This window comes from Oncorhynchus gorbuscha, linkage group LG13 (genome assembly GCF_021184085.1).
Source record: "Oncorhynchus gorbuscha isolate QuinsamMale2020 ecotype Even-year linkage group LG13, OgorEven_v1.0, whole genome shotgun sequence".
NCBI classification, from domain to species: Eukaryota; Metazoa; Chordata; class Actinopteri; order Salmoniformes; family Salmonidae; genus Oncorhynchus; species Oncorhynchus gorbuscha.
The window spans coordinates 64,582,329-64,605,772 of NC_060185.1; the positions used below are offsets into that span (position 1 = coordinate 64,582,329).

At 41.3% G+C, this 23,444-nt stretch overlaps 1 protein-coding gene across 2 annotated transcripts in view; it reads right to left on the reverse strand.

Annotated features, from left to right (window-relative positions):
• LOC123993319 (nuclear factor NF-kappa-B p105 subunit-like) overlaps positions 1-23,444 on the reverse strand; it is a 40,184-nt gene that overhangs the window by 11,395 nt on the left and 5,345 nt on the right. For both annotated transcript variants that reach the window (XM_046295334.1, XM_046295333.1), the window contains exons 3-8: positions 21,449-21,521; positions 13,793-13,833; positions 13,553-13,651; positions 5,160-5,308; positions 2,687-2,850; positions 2,386-2,544 (exon numbers count right to left, since the gene is read on the reverse strand). In XM_046295334.1, the coding sequence (XP_046151290.1) occupies positions 2,386-2,544; positions 2,687-2,850; positions 5,160-5,308; positions 13,553-13,651; positions 13,793-13,833; positions 21,449-21,521 (685 nt within the window). The remainder of the gene's footprint in view (positions 1-2,385; positions 2,545-2,686; positions 2,851-5,159; positions 5,309-13,552; positions 13,652-13,792; positions 13,834-21,448; positions 21,522-23,444) is intronic.

Genomic DNA, 23,444 nt, shown 5'->3' on the forward strand with positions numbered 1-23,444 from the left:
AGCTGTGAGTCTCTAACAGCTTTCCACACCTGGATTGTGCAACATTTACCCATTACTATTTTCAAAATTCTCAAAATTGATTGTTGATCATTGATAGAAAACCATTTTCAGGTCTTGCCATAGATTTTCAAGCAGATTTTAGTCAAAACTGTAACTCGGACACTCAGGAACATGTCTTCTTGGTAAGCAACTCCAGTGTACATTTGGCCTTGTGTTTAAGGCTATTGTCCTGCTGAAGGGTGAATTAATCTGTCAGTGTATGGTGGAAAGCAGACTGAACCAGGTTTTCCTCTAGGATTTTGCCTGTGCTTAGCGTCACTCCATTTATTTTTTTATACTAAAAAAACTTCCCAGTCCTTAATGTTTAAAAGCATACCCATAACATGATGCAGCCACCACTATATGCTTGAAAATATGGAGTGGTACTCAGTAATGTGTTGTATTGGATTCGCCCCAAACATAACACTGTATTCAGAACAAAAAGTGAATTGCTTTTCCACATTTTTGCAGTATTACTTTAGAGCCTTGTTGCAAACAGAATGAATATATTTATTCTGTACAGGCTTCCTTCTTTTAACTCTGTCAATTAGGTTAGTATTGTGGTGTAACTACAATGTTGTTGCTCCAGCCTCCATTTTCTCCTATCACAGCCATTAAACTCTAACTGATTTAAAGTCACCATTGGCCTCATGATGTAATCCTGGAGCAGTTTTCTTCCTCTCCAGCAACTGAGTTAGGAAGGATGCCTATATCTTTGTAGTGACTGGGTGTATTGATATAAGTGTAGTTAATAACTTCACCATGCTCAAAGGGATATTATTTTTCATTTTTTTTGTGTGAATTTTACCCCCCTTTTCTCCACAATTTCGTGGCTTCAAATTGTTAGTAGCTACTATCTTGTCTCATCGCTACAACTCCCGTACGGGCTCGGGAGAGACGAAGGTCGAAAGTCATGCGTCCTCCGATACACAACCCAACCAAGCCGCACTGCTTCTTAACACAGCGCGCATCCAACCCGGAAGCCAGCCGCACCAATGTGTCGGAGGAAACACCGTGCACCTGGCAACCTTGGTTAGCGTCGATTGCGCCCAGCCCGCCACAGGAGTCGCTGGAGCGCGATGAGACAAGGATATCCCTACCGGCCAAACCCTCCCTAACCCGGACGACGCTAGGCCAATTGTGCGCTAGGCCAAAACCTCCCTAGTCTTTTTGGTTGAATCTGTGTTTGAAATTCACTGCTCGACTGAGGGACCTTAAATATAAATTGTATGTGTGGGGTACATAGAGTCAGTCATTCAAAAATCATGTTAAACACTATTATTGCATACAGATTGGATCCATGCAAATGTTTACTCCTGAACTTATTTAGGTTTGCCATATCAAAGGGGTATAATACTTATTGACTCAAGACATTTCAGCTTTTCATTTTTAATACATTTGTAAACGTTTCTAAAAACATTTTTCTCTTTGACATTATGGGGTATTGTGTGTATGCCAGTGACAAAAATCAAAATGTAATTCATTTTAAATTCAGGCTGTAACATAAACAAAATGTGGAAAAAGTTAAGAGGTGTGAATACTTTGAAGGCACTGAAACGAAAACACTTTTGTCTTTACTGTGCATGATTCATATTGGATTCCTTGTCAAATCCTTGAAATTGCCATTGTTATCAAACTGGAACCACTATTTTATTTGTTTCTCTTCAAAAATATTTTCTCATTTCAGAAAACCACAGTGACACAAATGTGAAAAAAAATACTTGACACAAACTGTGTGGATGCTTTCACACAGTAAAGGGCAGGCATCAAAATGAAATTGAAGGCCTAGTTTCAGCCTGCGAGAGGAAGCCGAGTAAGAAACGTGACGTAGCGGAAGAACAGAGCTAGGAAAATGAAACCAGTGCACACTGATGTGGTTTTTACTTCAATACATCTTAAACTCAGTGACTAATTACATGAATTCAGTATTGAGAGGCACAAGAATGGTTCTATTCATTTGTTCAAACAGTAGTTCCTTCCTGAGCTTCATTAAGCTGAGGCACTACTGGGTACTATGTAGCCTAATATGGTGTGTGTCTATGGTGAGGTGGGGGACCTTTGTCATAGATGGACTTCGTGAAGGGTAATGGAACATCCTTCAATGATAATGTAAAGAAGAAACAAAATGGTGGAGCACAGACAGTTCTTATTGGGTCATGGCTAAAGACTGTTTCCGCTAACTAGCTAGAACCGTTGTCTTGTTGGGGTCACAGCACACTGGGAAACACAGCACTAATGGCCTAAATCTTTTTTTTCATAAATCATGCATTGATGTCAACGGGCACATTTTCACAAGAACTGTAGTTGATTTGGCGCTTAGTGACGAGGTGGCTGTTAGTGACTTACTGCTGTCGAAAATGGGGTCTGATATGACGGGGTCCAGTCTACGGGAGAAGCCCCCGTCACTATCTGGGAGGAAGGCTGTGAACATGAGGCGCACCACGCTTAGGTCCATCTCTTTAGCCTGCTTGGTTGCTGCACTGCAGATCATGCTTCTCTGGTGATCTGAAGGCAGACACACACACACACGAAGGTTGAGTGTGAAGTTGGCGATGCGTATATATTCATATATATGCAAAACAACAAATATTCTTAGTGCTCTGCAGAAATACATTAATTCAATCAAATTGTCTTAAAGGTGACTGACCAGTGAGCTCCCGGGGGATGCGAACCTCTCCCTGGATGGCGTCTATCTCGGGGTGGATGACAATGCCACAGTTGTAGCCCACCCTGTAGGCCTCAGTCATGCGGTCCTCCAGTGTCTTAATCACATTCTTCTTGGTCACATGGAGGATTCCCAGGTTGGGGAAACTGTCACAAGGAATGTCTGATTTACATGTGGTACGTTTTTAAGAATTACTGCAAGATACAACACCATAAGGTCAATTCAAGTTAGATGGGGAAACCCTAAGTCGGAAATCACATCATAACATATGATCTCAAAGGAAGGATCCATAAGGGTCCTATAGGATGTCCAGACATTTCTGCAATTTTGTCAATAAGCAAACAGTTAAAGGTGTTAAACATACTCATTTACCGGTAAGCTAAGTGGTTCTGTCGGTGGTGTGTGTTAGGGCTGTGAAGATCATGGCATTTTGGTTAATGGTTTGCAAAATTAAGGCAGGTAAATCTTCTGCCTTCAGGTGGGTCAATCTATCACGTGCAGTGGTCATGCCTCTGGGTTATGTACATAGACCTGACGTTTGCTAGCCTATTTGATCTCAAATTCGTTTTTTATAACATTGATAATTCACTTTTGCTTATACAGTGCATTCGGAAATATTCAGACCCCTTGACTTTTTCCACATTTTATTACGTTACAGTCTTATTCTCAAATTGATTGTTCCCTCATCAATCTACACACAATATCCGCTAATGACAAAACAAAAACAAGTTTTTAGAAAATGTTCGTACTTTTTTTTAAACAAAAAAACAAATATGACATTTACAAGTATTTAGACCCATTACTCAGTACATTGTTGAAGCACCTTTGGCAGGGATTGCAGCCTCGAGTCTTCTTGGGTATGACACTACAAACTTGGCACACCTGTATTTGGGGAGTTTCTCCCATTCTTCTCTGCAGATCCTCTCAAGCTCTGTCAGGTTGGATGGGGAGCGTCGCTGAACAACTATTTTCAGGTTTCTCCAGAGATGTTCGATTGGGTTCAAGTCCGGGCTTTGGCTGGGCCACTCAAGGACATTCAGAGACTTGTCCCGAAGCCACTCCTGCGTTGTCTTGGCTGTTTGCTTAGGGTCGTTGTCCTGTTGGAAGGTGAACCTTCGCCCCAGTCTGAGGTCCTGAGCGCTCTGGAGCAGGTTTTCATCAAGGATCTCTCTGTACCTTTCTCCCTTCATCTTTCCCTCGATCCTGACTCCTTCCAGTCCCTGCCTCTGAAAAACATTTTCACAGCATGATGCCGTCACCACCATGCTTCACCGTAGGGATGGTGCCAGGTTTCCTCCAGATATGATGTTTGGCATTCAGGCCAAACAAATCAATCTTGGTTTCATCAGACCAGAGGATCTTGTTTCTCATGGTCAGAGTCCTTTAGGTGCCTTTTGGCAAACTCCAAGTGGGCTGTCATGTAACTTTTTCCTGGGGAATGGCTTCTGTCTGGCCATTCTACCATAAAGGCCTGATAGGTGGAGTGCTGCAGAGATGGTCGTCCTTCTGGAAGGTTTTCCCATCTCTGCAGAGGAACTCTTGAACTCCGTCAGAGTGACCATTGGGTTCTTGGTCACCTCCCTGACCAAGGCCCTTCTCCCCTGATTGCTCAGTTTGGCCGGGCGGCCAGCAAGAGGGAGAGCCTTGGTGGTTCCAACTTTCTTCCATTTAAGAATGACGGAGGCCACTGTGCTCTTGGGGACCTTCAATGCTGCAGACATTTTTTGATACCCTTCCCCAGATCTGTGCCTCGACACAATCCTGTCTCGGAGCTCTATGGACAATTCCTTTGACCTCGTTGCTTGGTTTTTGCTCTGACATGCACTGTCAACTGTGGGACCTTATATAGACAAAAATGTCAAATAACCTGTTTTAACTTTGTCATGATGGGTTATTGTGCATGAATTGACAATTAAATGTATTTAAAATGTTATCAATTTTAAAATAAGGCTGTAACGTAACGAAATGTGGAAAAAGTCAAGGGGTCTGAACACTGAAAATGTCCACACTCACCAATAATGACATTGGATAGCTAAATTCATCAGACAGAGTGGCGATTCAGGTCGGATTTTGGCATATTTTTACATCTTTACAAACCAGAGAATTATGTGCGCTGCAGCTGGCTACAGCAGCATCGAAGGGTGTGCATTTTGAAGAACAGGGTGTGCCAAGACAGCGTGTGTCAGGAGGAGGTGGAGACAGTTTGATATCTAGATGGATTAAGGTAGCAACACAATTGTTCATAATCATTCATTTACACTACTGCTATTGTGTCAAATATATCTACTATTGAAAATAAAGTTCATTAAAACTTTATTTTTTTGTGATCTATTAAACTGTATTTTATTTATGGTCTTCATCCAGAAATTGTTGGTTACATGTTTATACAATTACCTTACCAGCCCTAGTGTGTGTTCATGCGCAACGCTAACTAGAGAGAGCGGTGGAGACACACCTGATGCTGGAGTCTTTGGGCTGTTGGTCTGTGATGCAGATGCCTTTGTCACACTGCTTGCCCACCAAACTGTGGGCATGGAGGTGGGCGTCTTTAGAGTTGGTCACCAGCTGTACCACCACACGTGCCAACCCCTGGTAGTTACAGATCTGCAAAGACAACACCAATGTCCTTTTTAGAGGGAGACACTTTTTAGACAAGCTATTATAACGATAGCCTAGTGTGCCAGACTGCTTACATAGTATGGTGGTGTTTAAAAAAAAATAATAATAATCTTGTCAAATCTAAAATGTGCTCTCTGGTTTATTGGCTCTTGGCCTGCGTAGCTAGTTCAGTCATACCTTGACTGAGTGACAGTTAGGAGCTAGAGTGTTACTGTCACTTTGTGCTTTGTTTCTCATGTGGTTATTCAGACACTTTCTCTAGGGGGAAAATTAGTCACTTTTGCAACAACAACACACACATAATTCGAAACAGTTAAAAATCCCAGTCCAAATGGTAAACAATTTCTGAGTGATGAATTAACCAAACGAGGTTAGTCACACACTTTCTCTAGGGGGGACGTGTGTCACTCATACGTCAAAAAACACACACATACAAATCACACATAAACACACAGCATTCAAAACAGTGGAATATGCTAGTAAAAATGGTAAACAATTTCTGAGTGATGCATCAACCAAATGAATACATGAAAGAAATGCTGAATGAAAACAGTTTTACACATGGCTCAGATTTTGACAAAGGGTTATATGCTGACCACACCGCCTGTGTTGTATGGGAGAGCGTTGCAAAATAAATGTACACATACATCTTATTCAATAATTTCATCCAAACGTTACCAGGCGCTAACATAGAACATGGTTCTATTTTAGACACTTGAGGCGCTGTCAAGTCCCACCTCTCCCCACACACATACACGTGGGTGATTGACAGATGAACAAGGTCCACACTTCAGTAGGTTGCAGTCATGCACCTGAAAAAGTTGGTTGCCAACTGCCATAAAAAAAATCCACAGAAGAAGACTGAACTAGGAGAGATTACTAGAAATTAACTAGGTTTCCCCTATGGATTAATTGTCGGAGTAGAGAACACACGATTTTGTGTGACTCAAAAATGGGTCAAAATTCTACAAAGATCCAGCAAAAAAGAAAAGAAAAAAGGGACATGTCTATATCTCAGGACAAATTAGCTTGCAACATCAATCTAGCTAAATGTCCATGAATGTTTCATGTGTGTTTCAACCTTCTCCCAAATATAGTTGATTCAAGAGTTTGTTTTGAGAACATTCCTGGTCATCCCTACTGCCTCTGATCTGGCGGACTCACTAAACACAAATGCTTCGTTTGTAAATTACGTCTGAGTGTTGGAGTGTGCCCGTCTATCCATCAATAAAAAATAAATTGAAATGGTTTATACTTTCACTTTTCATACTTAAGTATATTTAAAACCAAATACTTTTAGACCTTTACTCAAGTAATATTTCACTGGGTGACTTTCACTTTTACTTGAGTCATGTTCTATTACTTTTACTAAAGTATGACAATTGAGTACTTTTTCCACCACTGCTAAAACAGTTAGGGTAAGGCAATTAAAAAGGTAACTATGCCTACCTATGCCTATCAATCCAGTGGCCATTTGATTTGAACACTCCATCACAAGTGTGCTACAGAAACACAGCTAGCCAAACAAAACCATCTGGCTGGTGCACATCTGAATTAAAAGGGTAACTTCACAAAAACAAATCAACATTTCTAATATTTTACACAGACCTAAAATAATTGTCCCTTATGTTGCTTAAGAATAGCTGTGCAGTTAAGAACTCCAATCTTGTTTTTCTATATAAAAAGTGTGATTTTGATATATTTAATTTATTTAAGAAATTATTTTTCAAAATTGGTGTGACCAAAACATGTTCTGGTGCCACCAACTAAAAATGTCAGTAGCACCAGTGCCACCAGTGGAAAATGTTAGTGTAGAACCCTGGGTTAGGGTAGGTTTCACAATCTCAGTCCTTCATGTAACCAGGGCTATTTTCAAACAATGGTAAAATGTAAAGTTCTACCACAACTTCAGCTAATGATCCCATCCTTCTAAAACCCTTCACAGGAAACCCCTCAGCTTATCAGTCACCCATTCTTCACAGAGAAGAGAATGCACATTTCTCTTCAGTGAACAGATATGAATTGCATGCAGATGAATGACTTTCTATGACACACACACACCAACGTCTCACAAAGTTCTGTTCGAACTAACAGGAAACCAAAATAGATCTAACAATAGTGTAAACATGCTTGATCTGTCAAAGGCTGATACCACTCATTTAATGCCGTCACAATGATGCATCACATACAGTACCAGTCAAAAGTTTGGACACACCTACTCATTACATTGTTTTTCTTTATTTTAGCTATTTTCTACATTGTAGAATAATAGTGAAGAAATCAAAACTATGAAATAATACATATGGAATCATATAGTAAACCATAAAATATTTAGATTTGTTTAACACTTTTCTGAGATTCTTCAAAGTAGCCACCCTTTGCCTTGATGACAGCTTTGCACACTTGGCATTCTCTTAACCAGCTTCACCTGGAATGCTTTTCCAACAGTCTTGAAGGAGTTTCCACATATGCTGAGCACTTGTCTGCTTTTCCTTCATGCTGTGGTACAACTCATCCCAAACCATCTCAATTTGGTTGAGGTCAGGTGATTGTGGAGGCCAGGTCATCGAATGTAGCACTCCATCACTCTCCTTGGTCAAATACCTCCAGGCTGTGTAATGGCTATGTTTTGGGTCATTTTCCTGTTGAAAAACAAATGATAGTCCCACTAAGAGCAAACCAGATGGCATGGCGTATCGCTGCAGAAGGCTGTGGTAGCCATGCTGGTTAAGTGTGCCTTGAATTGTAAATAAATCACTGACAGTGTCACCAGCAAAGCACTCCCACACCATCACACCTCCTCTTCCATACTTCACGGTGGGAACCACGCATGCCGAGATCATCCGTTCACCTACTCTGCGTCTCACAAAGGCAAACCAAAAATCGCAACTCATCAGACCAAATGACAGATTTTCACCGGTCTAATGTCCATTGCTTGTGTTTCTTGGCACAAGCAAGTCTCTTCTTATTATTGGTGTCCTTTAGTAGTGGTTTCTTTGCAGCAATTCGACCACGAAGGCCTGATTCACGCAGTCTCCTCTGAACAGTTGATGTTGGGATGTGTCTGTTACTTAAACTCTGAAGCATTTATTTGGGCTGCAATTTCTGAGTCTGGTAACTCTAATGAACATATCTCTCTGCAGCAGAGATAACTCTGGGTCTTCCTTTCCTGTGGCGGTCCTCATGAGAGCCAGTTTCATCATAGCACTTGATGGTTTTTGCGACTGCACTTGAAACTTTCAAAGTTATTTACATTTTCCAGATTGACTGACCTTCATGTTTTAAAGTAATGATGGACTGTCATTTCTCTGCTTATTTTAGCTGTTCTTGCCATAATATGGACTTGGTATTTTACCAAATAGGGCTATCGTCTGTATACCACCCCTACCTTGTCACAACATAACTGATTGGCTCAAACGCATTAAGGAAAGAAATTCCACAAATTAACTTTTAACAAGGCAAACCTGTTAATTGAAATGCATTCCAGGTGACTACCTCACAAAGCTGGTTGAGAGAATGCCAAGAGTGTGCAAAGCTGTCACTTTTTTGGTTACTACATGATTCCATATGTGTTATTTCATAGTTTTGAGGTCTTCAGTGTTATTCGACAACAGAAAATAGTACACATTTAAAAAAAAAACTTGAATGAGTAGGTGTCCAAACTTTTGACTGGTACTGTAAATGAATAACTCTGGGAGTGATGGATGCTTATGGATATCAACACATGTAATAGACACAAAACGTAAAAGTATGCCATCTAACCACTTTGAAATCTTACACAAAAGAATTACTACACTGTAGACAAATGTCTTCACTTCACCTCTTTCTGGTTCTCCCAGCCAAAATTGGCCTACATACAAAACCAACCACGTTCCAAAAAATGGTACATATGCTGTTAGGTCAGAGGGTGAGACTGAAGAACACATTTTGAATTTGCCTACCTAGAAGTCTTTAGCCTGCCCTGGAGTTCAAATGTCTCTCGCCTCAACCCCCGTCTTTATCCACTGCATTTAAAAGAGAACTCATATCAATGTACTATGTAACTTTATGTACAGAAGCACAGCATAGACAGTGGGCTATATCTGCCTCTACAACCTATAGAACAGGTTTGAGAGACACCTCTATGTTTTACACTGAGGCAGTCAAGATTCTGAGACTGTGGAGGCGATCTGAAAACACAGTTTCCTGTTGGTGATGCCACTTGACAGTCCCTAGTAATTACCTCTATGACACAGGAGGAAATTCCCAACAGGCTTGAAACAAAGTAAATGGCAGGGAGAGGAGGGGGCATGATTTGTATACACTCCCGTCCATATGTATTTGGACAGTGAAGCTAAAATTGTAAATGTGGCCTTATACTCTAGCATTTGGGATTTCATATGAGGTAGGGATACAGAACGTCACATTTTATTTGAGGGTATTGTTATAAATATGTTTTATAATTTAGAAATTAAAGCACTTTATATACAGTGGCTTGCGAAAGTATTCACCCCCTTGGCATTTTTCCCCCTTGTTTTGTATAATTTAATTTACACAACATGCCTACCATTTTGAAGATGCAAAATATTTTTTTTTATTGTGAAAGAAACAAGAAATAAGACAAAAAAAACTCAACTTGAGCGTGCATAACTATCCCCCCCCCCCCCCAAGTCAATACTTTTGCAGCAATTACAGCTGCAAGTCTCTTGGGGTATGTCGGTATGTCTCTATAAGCTTGGCACATCTAGCCACTGGGATTTTTGCCCATTCTTCAAGGCAAAACTACTCCAGCTCCTTCAAGTTGGATGGGTTCTGCTTGTTCTGATTAAAGAAGCTATAAAACTGGCCTTCTTTAGACTAGTTTAGTATCTGCAGCATCAGCATTTGTGGGTTCGATTACAAATTTGCTAGACACAAAGAACTTTCTTCTGAAACTCGTCAGTCTATTCTTGTTCTGAGAAATTACGGCTTTTCCATGCAAGAAATTGTCAAGAAACTGAAGACTTCGTACAATGCCATGTACTACTCCCTTCACAGAACAGCGCAAAATGGCTCGAACCAGAATAGAAAGAGGAGTGAGCGGCCCCGGTGCACAACTGAGAAAGAGGACAAGTACATTAGAATGTCTAGTTCATTAAATAGCACCTGCAAAACACCAGTCTCAATGTCAACAGTGAAGAACTCTGGGATGCTGGCCTTCTAGGCAGAGTTGCAAAGAAAAAGCCATATCTCAGACTGGCCAATAAAAATAAAAGATTAAGATAGGCAAATGAACACAGACACTCTGCCTAGAAGGCCAGCATCCCGGAATCGCCTCTTCACTCTTGATGTTGAGACTGGTGTTTTGCGGGTATGATTTAATTTCAGTTTAATCCACCTGAAAAGACAGAACAAATAATACAACAAATAGTGGTTAAACTCAAATACACCAATTGATTTAAAAAAATGTATTTTTCTATATAATGTATCATTTAAAAATAATGTATCATAAATAGGACTGGTGGAGTTGTCACACATGCAGCTAACACAGACATGGGAATGTCTGCTCTACCCCAAAAAATGGAAGAGGCAAGTGGAAGGGGGAAAAAGTAAGGAACTTATCTGTCGGCCCTGCATTAAAGAACATAAATGGTTAAAGAAAATTGTTTCAGTTTCATTTAAGGACCAAAATTGACAGCTGTGCCATATAAGTTGCAAAATAGTTGGGAAGAGATTTTCGATGTATTGATTCCATGGCACGTCGTTTATGAATTGACACGCAAACTACCCCGGATTCAAAACTTTTATACAAAATTCTTGCAACCAATAGAATGTTATATATATATGTGGGATACAATCTTCCCAACTCTGCAGATTCAGCTTTGAGGAGGCAGAGTCATTAGATCATTTATTTTGACATGGTCCATATGTAGCTCGTTTTTTGGTCACAGGTCTAAGAATGGCTGAAGAATTGCAACATTTACCTTGAACTAACACTGCAGATAGCAACACTGGGTGATTTGAAAAGCCATAGTGAATTGATCAATAATATAATCATTATTTTAGCAAAAACAAAAATGTATCTTTAATTTACAATCTGTAGAAGCTATGAAAGAATAGAAAGGTTCAGTACTGTTGTGAAGCATCACAGCACAGTTGAAAAATATATGGCAAATAGAAATCCAAAATGGATGGTGATGGGAGGGGTTGAATGGAGCTGAAGGGTGGGACTAATAACAACAAGATAACAAATGTAAAACATACAGGGTCTGTAAAATGTATATAGGTTCAGAAATGTTGTGAAATAGCACAGTTAAATGTCTTTGTTTATTAGGTTTCTCCAATTGGGGGAAGGGTGGTAGGGTTTGCGGGGAATAATAAAGGTATATTTCAAAAAAAAAAAAAATAAGTACAAAAACAATCCTGTGAACAGAATTTAGAGCTTACTTAAATTAAGAGGACATTCCTCTTTCCCCTGACCATTGAATGACTATCCATTCTCATGTCTTGCTCCAATAAAATATCACTTAAACCTTTTAGCAAAAAAACCCTCAGGTGTAAAGGTTAAAATGTATTGAAACAAAAGCACGCTCAGAAGATGAGAGGTTGGAGTAAGTGACTCATCACCAACAGACAATACCTACTCTTACTGCTTGAGGGAAATATTTGGAGGCATAACAAGAGGGGATTTCCCAGAGTACAGTCTGAACATAGGTCAAATTGCCTAAAGATACAAATAATGTATCTGCGTGTGTTTGTGTGGGGGAAAATTGTGTTATTTGTACGAACAGATTTCTGTCAGGATGGACATTTAAATGTTAGCTTGAAATGCAGGCGGAGCTTATTAAAAAGTTTTCATTCACACATGAAAAAAATGATTACACCTCAAAAAGGTGAGACACAAAATTCCTAGGAATCTCATGGGGAATTCCTACTTCCGCTTGTTTAGTTGAAAAATCAAAAGAAGAAAAGGCGAGAAGGACGGACAACAGGCCTCAACGAGGGAAAGGAAAAAAAGAAAGTAAAGGAGGGAAGGGAAAGAACAAAGGAAGGAAGGATGGAAAGACAGAAGGTGTGACTGAAGAATGGAAGGAACAAAATAACATGAAGAAGGACATGTTGGTGGGACCATAGAGATACATAAAGGACTCATCTTTGTATCTATGCCATTATACCATCTGTGACAGCATGGGTCATTGAGGCAATCTCCGTTTTGAAGTAGTCAATTTTCTTCTTCACAATTGGCTGATCCCTCCTTATGACCCAGTTGGACATGACTCCCACACAGGTCCCACCCAGTTAACTACATTAAAATGTTGGAAGCCCTCAATTAGAGGTCTTCACAGATCCACCTGTACCTGAATAACCGATCAAGAACTCTAAATAATGTCACAGGTCTAGGTCGGATCTGATATGTCTTGGGTATGTATCATTTTTAAATGACTTGTCCGGAAGGACCCATACAGATCCAAACACGACTGCTGCAGTAGAGAGAGAGACATTTGATCCTTTATGCTGCTGCTCTTGCTTTTCACGAGAGTGGAGAGTGTGGCTTGTTGTTTGACAATCTTAAGTTAACAAAGCGGCAATAGGCTACAGTCATAGAGCCTCGCACCGTCTCTGGCAAAAGTTAGGAGATATCTAATCAATGGAAGATGGAATTAAAATGACAATTAAAAGTTAAAGAAGGAAGATAGGCCACAACGACCAAGAGCCAATGTGTAGGCTGCTACTTCATTTTCCGAATGGAGTTATTATTAACTGTAGGATGAGAAAGCGCATGCAGCCTCAATTAGCCTAGCTAGCTAGCTAACATTAGCTACCTTAACTAGCTTCTCCCGGTTTGATGCAGTCAAGACTGGTACTACGTAATCATATTGGATGATAAATAACCTAGCTATGCAGCTATTAGTCTACTATTGTGTGCGTCAGCTTGGTTGGTTGCTGTCTCTTCCTACTCAACTTGTCACTCGCTCTTTATCAGCGGCAGTTAATAAGGTAGCTTAAATTACTTTTCTCCTTCTTCCCTAACTCGGATCGGACCGGGTCTGCATCCGACCAGGTCTATACAGATGGGATCAAGCTGTCTTCGGGATCACTTGAAACGGGTCTCAATATTTAAAAAAAAATATTTATGTATATTGGGTCTGAGTGGGAAAGACCCTGGCCCATTTCGAAACGGGTCCACCTCTACCCTCAATGGCGCTGCCCATGCTAATACAGACTTTTGGTCACTAGAGGCCTCTATCTTTCTCTATGGGTGGGACTTACCTTGACCTGGGGATATGACTTCCTGTTCTTCTCACTGGAGGCCCCTGGAAGCCCACCGTGAGAGGGTCCCTCACACCCATAACGGAACCTGAAGCCCCGCTGGAACAGACATGAATGATAGTCAAATAAACCATTTTTAATATCACTTTGAAATATGTTAACATTTTAATTTTGAGTGTACTTTGATTACATAGCCTATGCTGTAACTGAGAAAAGGAGCACACTGAAGACATGGGTTACCTGTTTAGGCTGTTCAATGATTTCGAGGTAGGGTCCATCTGCTGTAATTAAGAACAAATAAACAATGGTTTACATTAGTTTTACAGCATGACTGGCTGACCCTCCTCCTACTGTATTGGGTGTGAATGCTTTTGCTCCAGCCCTGCTCTAACACACCTGATTCTACTAACTAGTAAGCGGCCAATGAGGACATTGATTAGCGGAAGCAGGTGTTAGAGCGAGGCTGGAACAAAACCCTGAACAACCAGTAGCTCTCTAGGGCCATCCCTCTTCTTAACAAATATCTTTAATTGAGCTCAGGTGCTGTAGTAGAGGTTGTATTTTGAATCAGATAAACAAAACTAACAAAGTTATGACCTTTTAGGAATGGGGGCCTGGGCTCTGTAGTTCCATGTCAACAAAACAATGGTTGAGTCTTTTACCAAATATGACAAAACCGCTTGTGATAGTCGTCTCATCTTGCTCCTCAAACAATTGTTAGCTGAGCCAGCCTTTTCCTCTTCCTGCCCAAAGCAGAGCCCGTTGCCTAAGCCACATCCTCCCTCCGATGTAACTTCAATCAAACACCTTATCGGCCAAATTATACTCGGCTTCGGCTCTCTATAGAACAGACGACCTTCTTCAGGACATTGAAATTCAACATTTTCCTTCAGCTCTAAGAATGGAGCAGAGCCCTCACAGGATGGCTGTATCCATACCTGTAAGATTAATGAAGTAATGAGCATCAATATAAAAGATTGAGGGGTATATCCATTCATTTAGACTGCTCTTGAATATGCCATTTGTGGGTAAAGAGATGGGTATCCCCCGAGAAAGTAGTAGTTTCCATGATTCCCATTCCCACAACCTAACCACTAGTCTCGCTTAAACATTGGTTTTAAAACAGGCCACTTGAGGACAATGGAGAAGTGAAAGTTAGAGAAGGAGAAGTAGGCTTATGTCTACATTATAACTCTGCAACAATATCATGACATAAAACAGAGTTTAAAAAAATGACCTTTACATAAAAGAGGTGGCGAGCAAGAGCTTACTCTTGACAATAAAAGCGCTCTACAATTTTAGGCTACCACTGGCATTCACGAAATTACATCTTTGGATAGACCCATTTAATCTGTATTTTGGAAACATACATACAGCGCATTCGGAAAGTATTCAGACCCGTCACTTTTTCCACATTTTGTTATGTTACAGCCTTATTCTAAAATGGATTGAATAGTCCCCCCATTCAATCTACACACAATACCCCATGAAGAAAAAGCAAAAACAGGTTTTTAGAAATGTTTGCAAATGTATAAAAAAATAAAAACTGAAATATCATATTTACATAATATTATGACCCTTTTTGTTATGAGACTCGAAATTGAGCTTAGGTGCATCCTGTTTCATTGATCATCCTTGAGATGTTTCTACAACTTGATTGGAGTCCACCTGTGGTAAATTAAATTGATTGGTCATGATTTGGAAAGGCACACACCTGTCTATATAAAGGTCCCACAGTTGACAGAACATGTCAGAGCAAAAACCAAGCCATGAGGTCAAAGGAATTGTCCTTAGAGCTCCGAGACAGGATTGTGGGTACAAAAACATTTCTGCAGCATTCAAGGTCCCCAAGAACACAGTGGCCTCCATCATTCTTAAATGGCACAAGTTTGGAACCACCAAGACTCTTTCTAGAGCTGGCCGCCTGGCCAAACTGAGCAATCGGAGGAGAAGGGCCTTGGTCAGGGAGGTGACCAAGAACCCGATGAGCACTCTGACAGAGCTCTAGAGTTCCTCTGTGGAGATGGGAGAACCTTCTAGAAGGACAACCATCTCTGCAGCACTCCACCAATCAGGCCTTTATGGCAGAGTGGTCAGATAGAAGCCTGCTGTGGGGATGTTTTTCAGCGGCAGGGACTGGAAGACTAGTCAGGATCGAAGGGAAAGATGAATGGAGCAAAGTACAGAGAGAGCCTTGATAAAAAGCTGCTCCAGAGAGCGAAAGTTCACCTTCCAACAAGACAACGACACTAAACACACAGCCAAGACAAAGCAGAAGTGCCTTCGGGACAAGTCTCTGAAGTTCCTTGAGTGGCCCAGCCAGAGCCCGGATTTGAACAAGATCAAACCTGTTTTTGCTTCGTCATTATGGGTTATTGTGTGTAGATTGACAATTATTTTTTATTCATTTTAGAATAAGGCTATAACGTAACAAAATGTGGAAAAAGTATAAGGGGTCTGAATACTTTACAAATGTACTATATACACTAGAGGTCGACCGATTATGATTTTTCAACGCCGATACTGAATATTGGAGGACCAAAAAAAGCCGATACCGATTAAATCGGCCGATTTTTATATATACAGTTGACGTCGGAAGTTTACATACATTTAGGTTGGAGTCATTAAACCTCGTTTTTCAACCACTCCACAAATTTCTTCTGAACAAACTATAGTTTTGGCAAGTCCTTTAAGACATCTACTTTGTGCATGACACAAGTAATTATTTTCAACAATTGTTTACAGACAGATTATTTCACTTATAATTCACTGTATCAGAATTCCAGTGGGTCAGAAGTTTACATAGACTAAGTTGACTGTGCCTATAAACAGCTTGGAAAATTCCAGAAAATGTAATGGCTTTAGAAGCTTCTGATAGGCTAATTGACATCATTTGAATCAATTGGAGGTGTACCTGTGGATGTATTTCAAGGCCTACCTTCAGAATCAGGGTTTCGTTGCCTAACACCAAGGGAAAATCTAAAGAAATCTGCCAAAAACTCAGAAAAAAAGTCTGGTTCATCCTTGATGAAAACGCCTGAAGGTACCACGTTCATCTGTCAAAAAATTCTACACAAGTATAAACACCATGGGACCACGCAGCCGTCATACCGCTCAGGAAGGAGACGCGTTCTGTCTCCTAGAGATAAACGTACCGGCCGCACCATCAGAGCATGCGCAGACCAGGTGGCTGGTGTGTTTACGGACATATCCAATCAATCCCTATCCCAGTCTGCTGTTCCCACATACTTCAAGAGGGCCACCATTGTTCCTGTTCCCAAGAAAGCTAAGGTAACTGAGCTAAATGACTACCGCTCCGTAGCACTCACTTCCGTCATCATGAAGTACTTTGAGAGACTAGTCAAGGACCAAATCACCTCCACCCTACCTGACACCCCAGACCCACTCCAATTTGCTTACCGCCCAAATACGTCCACGGACGATGCAATCTCAACCACACTGCACACTGCCCTAACCCATCTGGACAAGAGGAATACCTATGTGAGAATACTGTTCATCGACTACAGCTCAGCATTTAACACCATTGTACCCTCGTCATCAAGCTCGAGACCCTGGGTCTCGACCCCGCCCTGTGCAACTGGGTACTGGACTTCCTGACGGGCCGCCCCCAGGTGGTGAGGGTAGGCAACAACATCTCCACCCCGCTGATCCTCAACACTGGGGCCCCACAAGGGTGCGTTCTGAGCCCTCTCCTGTACTCCCTGTTCACCCACGACTGCGTGGCCACGCACACCTCCAACTCAATCATCAAGTTTGCAGACGACACAACAGTGGTAGGCTTGATTACCAACAACGACGAGACGGCCTACAGGGAGGAGGTGAGGGCCCTCGGAGTGTGGTGTCAGGAAAATAACCTCACACTCAACGCCAACGAAACTAAGGAGATGATTGTGGACTTCAGGAAACAGCAGAGGGAACACCCCCCTATCCACATCGATGGAACAGTAGTGGAGAGGGTAGTAAGTTTTAAGTTCCTCGGCGTACACATCACAGACAAACTGAATTGGTCCATTCACACAGACAGCATCGTGAAGAAGGCGCAGCAGCGCCTCTTCAACCTCAGGAGGCTGAAGAAATTCGGCTTGTCATCAAAAGCACTCACAAACTTCTACAGATGCACAATCGAGAGCATCCTGGCGGGCTGTATCACCGCCTGGTACGGCAACTGCTCCGCCCACAACCGTAAGGCTCTCCAGAGGGTTGTGAGGTCTGCACAACGCATCACCGGGGGCAAACTACCTGCCCTCCAGGACACCTACACCACCCGATGTTACAGAAAGGCTATAAAGATCATCAAGGACAACAATCACCCGAGCCACTGCCCGTTCACCCCGCTATCATCCAGAAGCCGAGGTCAGTACAGGTGCATCAAAGCTGGGGCCGAGAGACTGAAAAACAGCTTCTATCTCAAGGCCATCAGACTGTTAAACAGCCACCACTAACATTGAGTGGCTGCTGCCAACACACTGACTCGACTCCAGCCACTTTAATAATGGGAATTGATGGGAAATTATGTAAAATATATCACTAGCCACTTTAAACAATGCTACCTAATAAAATGTTTACATACCCTACATTATTCATCTCATATGTATACGTATATACTGTACTCTAGATCATCTACTGCATTTTTATGTAATACATGTATCACTAGCCACTTTAAACTATGCCACTTTGTTTACATACTCATCTCATATGTATATACTGTACTCGATACCATCTACTGTATCTTGCCTACCATCACTCATTCATATATCTTTATGTACATATTATTTATCCCCCTACACTTGTGTGTATAAGACAGTAGTTTTGGAATTGTTAGTTAGATTACTTGTTGGTTATTACTGCATTGTTGGAACTAGAAGCACAAGCATTTCGCTACACTCGCATTAACATCTGCTAACCATGTGTATGTGACAAATAACATTTGATTTGATTTGACTTTGGTGTGGAAAGTGCAAATCAATACCAGAACAGCAGCAAAGGACCATGTGAAGATGCTGGGGGAAACAGGTACAAAAGTATCTATATCCACAGTAAAACGAGTCCTATAATCGACATAACCTGAAAGGCAGCTCAGCAAGGAAGAAGCCACTGCTCCAAAACCACCATAAAAAAGACAGACACAAGGTTTGCAACTGCACATGGGGACAAAGATTGTACGTTTTGGAGAAATGTCCTCTGGTCTGAGAAAACAAAAATATAACTGTTTGGCCATAATGACCATCGTTATGTTTGGAGGAAAAAGGTGGAGGCTTGCAAGTCGCAGAACACCATCCCAACCATGAAGCATGGGGGTGGCAGCATCATATTGTGGGGGTACTTTGCTGAAGGAGGGACTGGTGCACTTCACAAAATAGATGGCTTCATGAGGATGAAAAATTATGTGGGTATATTGAAGCAACATCTCAAGACATCAGTCAGGAAGTTAAAGCTTGGTCGCAAATGGGTCTTCCAAATGGACAATGACCCCACGCATACTTCCAAAGTTAAGGACAACAAAGTCAAAATATTGGAGTGGCCATCACAAAGCCCTGACCTCAATCCTATAGAAAATTTGTGGGCAAAACTGAAAAAGCGTGCGAGCAAGGATGCCTACAAACCTGACTCAGTTACACCAGCTCTGTCAGGAGGAATGGGCTAAAAGTCACCCAACTTATTGTGGGAAGCTTGTGGTAGGCTACCCAAAACATTTGACCCAAGTTAAAAACAATTTAAAGGCAATGCTACCAAATACTAATTGAGTGTATGTAAACTTCTGACCCCCTGGGAATGTGATGAAAGAAATAAAAGCTTAAATAAATAATTCCCTCTACTATTATTCTGACATTTCACATTCTTCAAATAAAGTGGTGATCCTAACTGACCTAAGACAGGGAATCTTTACTTGGGTTAAATGTCAGTAATTGTGAAAAACTGAGTTTAAATGTATTTAGCTAAGGTGTATGTAAACTTCAACTGTATATATATTTGTAATAATGACAACTACAACAATACTGAATGAACACTTATTTTAACTTTATATAAATCATAAATAAAATACAATTTGTCTCAAATAAATAATGAAACATGTTCAATTTGGTTTAAATAATGCAAAAACACATTGTTGGAGAAGAAAGTAAAAGTGCAATATGTGCCATGTAAAAAAGCCATGTAAGTTCCTTGCTCAGAACATGAGAACATAAGAAAACTGGTGGTTCCTTTTAACATATGTCTTCAATATTCCCAGTTAAGAAGTTTTAGGTTGTAGTTATTATGGGAATTATAGGACTATTTCCCTCCATACCAATTGTATTTCATATACCTTTGACTATTGGATGTTCTTATAGGCACTATAGTATTGCCAGCTTAATCTCGGGAGTTGGTAGGCTTGAATTCATAAACAGCGCAATGCTTGAAGCACAGCGAAGGGCTCCTGGCAAACTCAGGAAAATGCTGTTTGAATGAATGCTTACGAGCCTGCTGCTGCCTAACATCGCTCAGTCAGACTGCTCTATCAAATATCAAATCATAGACTTAATTATAATAAACACACAGAAATACGAGCCTTAGGTCATTAATATGGTCAAATCCGAAAACAAAACATTTTTTCTTTCAGTAAAATACGGAACCGTTCTGTATTTTATCTAATGGGTGCCATCCCTAAGTTTAAACATTGCTGTTACATTGCACAACCTTCAATGTAATGTCATAATTATGTACAATTCTGGCAAATTAATTATGGTCTTTGTTAGAAAGAAATGGTCTTCACACAGTCTGCAACGAGCCAGGCGGCCCAAACTGCTGCATATACCCTGACTCTGCTTGCACAGAACGCAAGAGAAGTGACACAATTTCCCTAGTTAACCTCTCTGAACCACCCATCCCGGATGGGATGTCATCAGCAACGCTGAATAACATAGCGCAACAGTCAAATAATATTACTAGAAAATATTCATATTCATGAAATCACAAGTGCAATATTGCAAAACAGCCTTTTGTTAATCCACCTGTCGTCTCAGATTTTGAAATTATGCTCTACAGCGAAAGCAATACAAGCGTTTGTGTAAGTTTATCGATCGCTCTACAAAACAATAAGTACACTTAGCATCAGGTAACTTGGTCACAAAAATCAGAAAAGGAATCAAATTAATCGTTTACCTTTGATGATCTTCGGATGTTTTCACTCACGAGACTCCCAGATAGACAACAAACGTTCCTTTTGTTCCATAAAGATATTTTTTATATCCAAATACCTCCGTTAGTTTGGTGCGTTATGCCCAGGAATCCACCGGAAAGAGCGGTCACGACAACGCAGACATAAATTCCAAATTATATCCATAATGTCCACAGAAAAATGTCAAACGTTTTTTATAATCAATCCTCAGGGTGTTTTTCAAATATCTATTCGATAATATATCAACCGGGACAGTTGGCTTTTCACTAGGACCGGGAATAACAATGGCCGCCTTTCTCTTTTGTGCACAACTCACTCGAGAGCCCCCACCTATCCACTTACGCAATGTGGTCGTTCACGCTCATTCTTCAAAATAAAAGCCTGAAACTATGTCTAAAGGCTGTTGACACCTTAGGGAAGCCATAGAAAAAGGAATCTGGTTGTAATCCTTTTAAATGGTGCAATAGAAATGCATAACAACAGAGAGGTTTCAAAAACTGTGGCACTTCCTTATTGGATTTTCCTCAGGTTTTAGCCTGGAATATCAGTTCTGTTTAACTCACAGACAAAATGTTGACAGTTTTGGAAACTTTAGATTGTTTTCTATACTAATCTGTCAATTATATGCATATTCTAGCATCTGGTCCTGAGAAATAGGCCATTTACTTTGGTCAGATAAAAATATTATGCTCTGCCATGAAGTCATGACTTCTTCTTACCTGTCCGGAGTGAGTTGGTGAGTGACATGGGAGTAAAATTCAGAGGATCCCATATTGGCTCTATGTCATAGTACTACAAGAAAAGAAAACAAGAGAGGACAAGGTTATTGAAATGTCATTTCACTGACAAATGTAGGGGTACGACTATGAAAGAGACACAGGCAAACCATGATTTCTAAAATGACTACCCCATCTCTGTACCCCACACATACAATTCTCTGTAAGGCCCCAAGTTAGGTCTCTCTTGTCGTGATGTGTGTTTTTTCCTATATATAATTACTATTCTTTTTATAGCCCGTGGCCCCGCAGGAGGCCTTTTGATAGGCCGAATTTGTTCTTAACTGACTTGCTTAGTTAAATAAAAGGTTCAATAAAACATGTATAAATTTCAAGTACAGATTCAACCACAAAGAGTAATTAAACACTGGTCACTTTAATACTGTTTAACCCACTTTATCTGTATATACTGCATACACACCTTTTCTAATCATATACTGTGCATAATGTCTATACACAACATCATAAACTCAGCAAAAAAGAGAAACATCCTCTCACTGTCAACTGCGTTTATTTTCAGCAAACTTAACATGTGTAAATATTTGTATGAACATAACACGATTCAACAACTGAGACAAACTGAACAAGTTCCACAGACATGTGACTAACAGAAATGGAATAATGTGCCACTGAACAAAGGGGGGGGGGGTCTAAATCAAAAGTAACAGTCAGTATCTGGTGTGGCCACCAGCTGCATTAAGTACTGCAGTGCAGCTCCTCCTCATGGACTGCACCAGATTTGCCGGTTCTTGCTGTGAGATGTTACCCCACTCTTCCACCAAGGCACCTGCAAGTTCCCAGACATTTCTGGGGGGGATGTCCCTAGCACTCACCCTCCGATACAACAGGTCCCAGACTTGCTCAATGGGATTGAGATCTGGGCTCTTCGCTGGCCATGGCAGAACACTGACATTCCTGTCTTGCTGGAAATCACGCACAGAAGGAGCAGTATGGCTGGTGGCATTGTCATGGTGGAGGGTCATGTCAGGATGAGCCTGCAGGAAGGGTACCACATGAGGGAGGATGTCTTCCCTGTAACACGCAGTGTTGAGATTGCCTGCAATGACAACAAGCTCAGTCCGATGATGCTGTGACACACCGCTCCAGACCATGACGGACCCTCCACCTCCAAATCGATCCTGCTCCAGAGTACAAACCACGGTGTAACGCTCATTCCTTCAACGATAAACACGAATCCGACCATCACCCCTGGTGAGACAAAACCGTGACTTGTCAGTGAAGAGCACTTTTTGCCAGTCCTGTCTGGTCCAGCGACGGTGGGTTTGTGCCCATAGGCGACATTGTTGCCGGTGATGTCTGGTGAGGATCTGCCTTACAACAGGCCTACAAGTCCTCAGTTCAGCCTCTCTTAGACTATTGTGGACAGTCTGAGCACTGATGGAGGGATTGTGCATTCCTGTGCTGTTGCCATCCTGTACCTGTCCCGCAGGTGTGATGTTCGGATGTACCGATCCTGTGCATGTGTTATTACACGTGGTCTGCCACTGCGAGGACGATCAGCTGTCCATCCTGTCTCCCTGTAGCACTGTCTTAGGCGTCTCACAGTACGGACATTGCAATTTATTGCCCTGGCCAGATCTGCAGTCATGCCTCCTTGCAGCATGTCTAAGGCAGGTTCATGCAGATGAGCAGGAACTGCGGGCATCTTTCTTTTGGTGTTTTTCTGTAGAAAGGACTCTTTAGTGTCCTAAGTTTTCATAACTGTGACCTTAATTGGCTACCGTCTGTAAGCTATTAGTGTCTTAACGACCATTCCACAGGTGCATGTTCATGAATTGTTAATGGTTCTGTGCCATTAAACCCCTACAACTCATCCAGAACGCCGCAGCCCGTCTGGTGTTCAACCTTCCCAAGTTCTCTCACGTCACCCCGCTCCTCCACTCTCTCCACTGGCTTCCAGTTGAAGCTCGCATCCGCT